This window comes from Oncorhynchus nerka, linkage group LG13 (genome assembly GCF_034236695.1).
Source record: "Oncorhynchus nerka isolate Pitt River linkage group LG13, Oner_Uvic_2.0, whole genome shotgun sequence".
Taxonomy (NCBI): Eukaryota; Metazoa; Chordata; class Actinopteri; order Salmoniformes; family Salmonidae; genus Oncorhynchus; species Oncorhynchus nerka.
In genome coordinates this window covers 31,903,283-31,909,294 of record NC_088408.1, presented here as the reverse complement: position 1 = coordinate 31,909,294, position 6,012 = coordinate 31,903,283, and the positions used below count along the sequence as shown (strand labels likewise).

Here is a 6,012-nt window from a genome sequence, read left to right as displayed (position 1 = left end):
GAAGAGCAAAGTATACATTTAATCGAGAATCATGTCATCTTTGCACGTGTTGTTGTTTAAACGGTGCACATCGTTCGGTATAAATAAGAATAACTCTAATGATCATTACTTGTCTTTTTAAAAATAATGTCTAGGGAGCTACTTTCAAACGGAATAGCAAAGTAATCGCGAACTGCTAGGCTGACTTGCATAAGGATTTCAAAATGGAAGAAGAGAAGTCAGGGGTCCCCCAGTGGCCTCGGGTTTCAAAGTTCATCTTGTCAGCATGTGCAGCTACTGTTGCTGAAATGGGTAGGCCAATACGTGCTGTCCAATATTTTGTCCAGCTTCTTTTAGGGTACTGGTCATTGTCGAATTAATTCAATGTCAATTCTACAATTTATTTACCATATTTTTTACATTTTTTATTTCACCTTTATTTAAGTGATTACAATTTAGCAATTTACACTGGAGTGATATATGTGCAGATGAGGATGTGCAAAAGAGCAGAAAAACCAAAACAAATAGGTAGTTGGTTGGATGGATGGATGGGCTATTTACAGATGGGCTGTGTACAGCTGCAGCGATCGGTAAGCTGCTCTGACAGCTGACGCTTAAAGTTAGTAAGGGAGATATAAGTCTCCAACTTCAGTGATTTTTGCAATTCGTTCCAGTCATTGGCAGCAGAGAACTGGAAGGAAAAGCGGCCAAAGGAGGTTTTGGCTTTGGGGATGACCAGTGAAATATTCCTGCTGGAGCGTGTGCTACGGGTGGATGTTGCTATGGGGACCAGTGAGCTGAGATAAGGCGGAGCTTTACCAGCAAATACTTATAGATGACCTGGAGCCAGTGGGTTTGGCAACAAATATGTAGTGAGGACCGGCCAACGAAAGCATACAGGTCGCAGTGGTGGTAGTATATGGGGCTTTGGTGACAAAACAGATGGCACTGTGATAGACTGCATCCAATTTGCTGAGTAAGCATACAGGTCGCAGTGGTGGTAGTATATGGGGCTTTGGTGACAAAACAGATGGCACTGTGATAGACTGCATCCAATTTGCTGAGTAAAGTGTTGGAGGCTATTTTGTAAATCACATCGCCGAAGTTAATGATCGGTAGGATAGTCAGTTTTACGAGGGTATGTTTGGCAGCATGAGTGAAGGAGGCTTTGTTGCGAAATAGGAAGCCGATTCTAGATTTAACTTTGGATTGGAGATGCTTAATGCGAGTCTGGAAGGAGAGTTTACAGTCTAGCCAGACACCTAGGTATTTGTAGTTGTCCACATATTCTAAGTCAGAACTGTCCAGAGTAGTGATGCTAGTCGGGGGTGTGGGCAGCGATCGGTTGAAGAGCATGATTTTCGTTTTACTAGCATTTAAGAGCAGTTGGAGGCCACGGAAGGAGTGTTGTATGGCTTTGAAGCTCGTTTGAAGGTTTGTTAACACAGTGTCCAAAGAAGGGCCAGCTGTTTACAGAATGGTGTTGTCTGTGTATCACTCGCAGCAAGAGCGACATCATTGATATATACAGAGAAAAGAGTCGACCCGAGAATTGAACCATGTGGCACCCCCATAGAGACTGGCAGAGGTCTGGACAACAGGCCCTCCGATTTGACACACTGAAGCAATCATTTAAGAAACCAAGACTGTTGAGTCTGCCAATAAGAATAAAGTGATTGACAGAGTCGAAAGCCTTGGCCAGGTCATTGAAGACGGCTGCACAGTACTGTCTTTTATTGATGGCGGTTATGATATCATTTAGGACCTTGAGCGTGGCTGAGGTGCACCCGTGACCAGCTCGGAAAGCAGATTGCATAGCGGAGAAGGTACGGTGGGATTCGAAATGGTCGGTGATCTGTTTGTTCACTTGACTTTCGAAGACTTTAGAAAAGCAGGGCAGGATGGAAATAGGTCTGTAACAGTTTGGGTCTAGTGTGTCCCCAGTTATCCCCAGTTGAAGAGGGGGATGACCGCAGCCGCTTTCCAATCTTTAGGAATCTCAGACGATACGAAAGAGAGGTTGAACAGACTAGTAATAGGGGTTGCAACAATGGCGGCGGATAATTTTAGGAAGAGAGGATCCAGATTGTTTAGCCCAGCTGATTTATAGGGATCCAGATTTTGCAGCTCTTTCAGAACATCAGCTGGGGGGGGGGGGGGGGGGGGCTTGGGCCAGTTGCTGCGGGAGTGCAGAGCTGTTGGCCAGGGTTGGGGTAGCCAGGTGGAAAGAAATGCTTATTGAAATTCTCAATTATGATGGATTTATCAGTGGTGACAGTGTTTCCTAGTCTCAGTGCAGTGGGCAGCTGGGAGGTGGTGCTCTTATTCTCCATGGACTTTTCAGTGTCCCAAAACTTATTGGAATTAGTGCTGCAGGATGCAAATTTCTGTTTGAAAAAGCTAGCCTTTGCTTTCCTAACTGACTGAGTATATTGGTTCCTGACTTCCCTGAAAAGTTGCATATCGCGGGGACTATTCAAAGCTATTGCAGTACGCCACAGGGTGTTTTTGTGCTGGTCAAGGGCAGTCAAGTCTGGAGTGAACCAAGGGCTATATCTGTTCTTAGTTCTACATTTTTTGAAAGGGCCATGCTTATTTAAGATGGTGAGGAAAGCACTTTTAAAGAACAACCAGGCATCCTCTACTGACTTGATGAGGTCAATATCCTTCCAGGATACCCAGGCCAGGTTGATTAGAAAGGCCTGCTCGCAAAAGTGTTTTAGGGATCATTTGACATTGATGAGGGGTGGTCGTTTGACCGCGGACACATAACGGACACAGGCAATGAGGCAGTGATCGCTGAGACAGCAGAGGTGTATTTAGATGGCAAGTTGGTCAGGATGATATCTATGAGGGTTGCCATGTTTACGGATTTGGGGTTGTACCTGGTAGGTTCCTTTATAATTTGTGTGAGATTGAGGCCATCTAGCTTAGATTGTAGGATGACCAGGGTGTTAAGCATATCCTAATTTAGGTCACCTAGCAGTACGAACTCTGACGATAGATGGGCGGGGCGATTAATTCACATATGGGGTCCAGGGCACAGCTGGGAGCTGAGGGGGGTCAATAACAAGTGGCAACAGTGAAGGACTTATTTCTGGAGAGATGGATCTTTAAAAGTAGAAGCTCGAACTGTTTGGGCATAGACCTGGATAGTATGACAGAACTCTGCAGGCTCTCTCTACAGTAGATTGCAATATATTTTGCTGAATGTTTTACATTACACAGAACAGTGTCACTGTGATCAACTCAAAGTTGTCTCAATATCGGTTCCAGTGACATTCCCCCTGGACCTGACCAAGACCAGGCTTCAGATCCAGGGTGAAGTGGCCCTCAGACAGCACGGTTCTCAGACGGCCTACAGAGGGATGCTGGGCACTGCCCTGGGGGTTGTACGTGAGGAGGGTCCCCTTAAACTGTGGCAGGGGGCCACACCAGCTGTGTACAGACATATAGGTAACCTACACCAGACTGATCTCACTACTTACATACATGGTGGATTGTTGATAAGGGCTAGTTACCCACATCTTCCCTGCATAAACCCCTGCTGTACATTTGCTAGTCTACTCAGGAGTGCGGATGGTGGCCTATGAGCAGCTCCGAGATGTCCTTGGCAGGTCTGAAGATGATCGCTTCCCCCTCTGGTGAGAGAAAAGCACAGGGGTGGAGCTGACCTCTACTCCTCAAAGCACAGGGGTGGAGCTGACCTCTACTCCTCAATACTAAACTATAACCACAGTTCATTTAAAGCATTGCATTTCCCCCTTCTCAACAGCACAAAGACTGGATGTCTATTGCTCTGGATGTCTCCATGCTTAGCTTAGTGTATGCATTCATGGTAGTCCCAAGCCACTGCATTTATGAGGAGCAGACTGAACTAGGCTCAGACCCCTACATATATGTACTTAGCTACCTCAATCACCTGGTACCCCTGCACATTGACTCGGTACTGGTTCTCCCTGTACATAGCCATGTTACTTTTATTCGTTATTGTTATTCACTGTGTAGTTATTCCTCTTCACTATTTATATAGGACCTGTAGGACTATGTATATGTACACCAGTGGTTTACGAAGCATGTGACAAATACAATTTTAGTTGGGCCTCTCTGCCAGTGTCCACCCAGCTAGGCCACTGTGATCACTCTTTTCCCCAACAGGAAAGCAGCGATCGGGGGCATGCTGGCTGGGGCTGTGGGTCAGTTCATGGCCAGCCCCACCGACCTGGTCAAGGTGCAGATGCAGATGGAGGGGAGACGGAGGCTGGAGGGCAAGCCACCCCGGTGAGAGAGTGTGTTCAACTCGTTTTCAGTCTTTAGCCATCCTTCAACCTAAACTGCATCTCAGTTTGTACTTCCTATTTTAACTCGTATGTAATTTAGTTATAAGATAATAATCACCCGTTAGATACAGTATCATGTGAGAGAGAAATTTCCCTCCCCCCAAAAAAGTGGACTCATCTGGCTTCTTTTGAGACAGGGTTCATGGAGTGTACCATGCTTTCCTGAAGATTGTCTCTGAGGGGGGGATCCGGGCGCTGTGGGCAGGGTGGGTCCCCAACGTACAGAGGGCTGCTCTGGTCAATCTAGGAGGTATAGTTGAGTGAATACAGGCACACGTGAAAATGTACTGTCTGTAATGTGTATAGGGATTTAATTATTCTCAAATTTAATTAGATCTCACAACATATGATACTGTCAAGCACTTTCTACTGAGAAATACCTCGCTACAAGACACCAGCCTTTGCCATGGGTTAGCAAGGTAAAGTATAACACAGAGATTTAATGATAACTCAAAATGTATATTTAACTACTTCAGAGAATATATTTTCAAATTCAAGTTCTGAAATCCTTTTTCTCCATCCAGCACATGTTCTGGTCTGGTTGCTGCTACCATGGGAACACCAGCAGATGTCATCAAAACCAGAATAATGAACCAGCCCAGAGGTCCAAATGGCAGGTTAGTCAGCCAATCAGAGAACAGTAATCATTCCTTGATAGTGATGCTGTACCATATGCTTAGGATGTCATTTACAGCTTATTCTAGCAACAGGTGAACATCCAAAATGCAACAGATAAAGCCTTAACATTACAGGTTTTATAATGCTGACAGACCAATAAACAAAAGTACCTAATAGGCTACACACATTTTTCCACAGGGGCATATTGTATAAGTCTTCCATTGACTGCCTGATCCAATCTGTCAAGGGGGAAGGGTTCATATCCCTGTACAAAGGCTTTCTCCCTACTTGGATGAGAATGGTACATTTACTCTGTCTCATATTATAATGCTTTTAACCTTTGACCGTGACAGTGTACAATACATTCACACTGCCCTTGTTGTCTCTTTGGTACTGCAGGCTCCCTGGTCCATGACGTTTTGGCTCTCATTCGAACAAATACGAAAGACAATGGGCATCAGCTCGTTCTGAAACCTGGACTGTCCGTCAGACAGGTTGCCTTGTAGGTTAAGAGTGTTGGGCCTGTAACTGAAAGGTCGCTGGTTCGAATCCCTGAGCCGACAAGATGAAAAATGTGTCGGTGTGCCCTTGACCAAGACACCTAACCCTAATTACTCCTGTAAGTCGATATGGATAAGAGCGTCTGCTAAATGACTAAAATGTAATGGACTGATCACATTCATTAATCTACTTGTTTGAGGTGCTGCACTTGGTGCTACAGTGCCATTATACACAACATGCAAAACTGTGCCATGGTAGTGATGCTTGTTAGCTACGTTGTCATTTGTCACAGAGACCAGTCAGTTGACTTACTGTGATACGTGTTCAACCAATGTCTCAGGTGTGATTACTGGTTCTACTGGTTAAATGTAATAACAAACTCTTAACATGTTTCATGTCATTAACTTTCTGAACACTAACATTATAAAAGCTATATGCTTCATTGTGTAGGGTAAGAAGCATAAAGACACATTTATATATATCAAACACAAGGTTTTAACTGTGGCCACTGCTGACCGTAAGTGAATTAAATACTATGAAAATAACCAATTCAAGACATTTACAGAGCTTTCTT

General features: G+C 44.6%; 1 protein-coding gene across 1 annotated transcript; it reads left to right on the top strand.

Annotated features, from left to right (window-relative positions):
• slc25a27 (solute carrier family 25 member 27) lies at positions 1–5,987 on the top strand. Its single transcript, XM_029676655.2, has 9 exons — positions 1–291; positions 3,256–3,435; positions 3,542–3,623; positions 4,138–4,260; positions 4,457–4,569; positions 4,654–4,738; positions 4,844–4,936; positions 5,136–5,238; positions 5,337–5,987. The coding sequence occupies exons 1-9, from the start codon at positions 204–206 to the stop codon at positions 5,406–5,408; spliced, it is 939 nt and encodes a 312-aa protein (XP_029532515.1). The 5' UTR covers positions 1–203; the 3' UTR covers positions 5,409–5,987.
• The last annotated feature ends 25 nt before the right edge of the window (positions 5,988–6,012 follow it).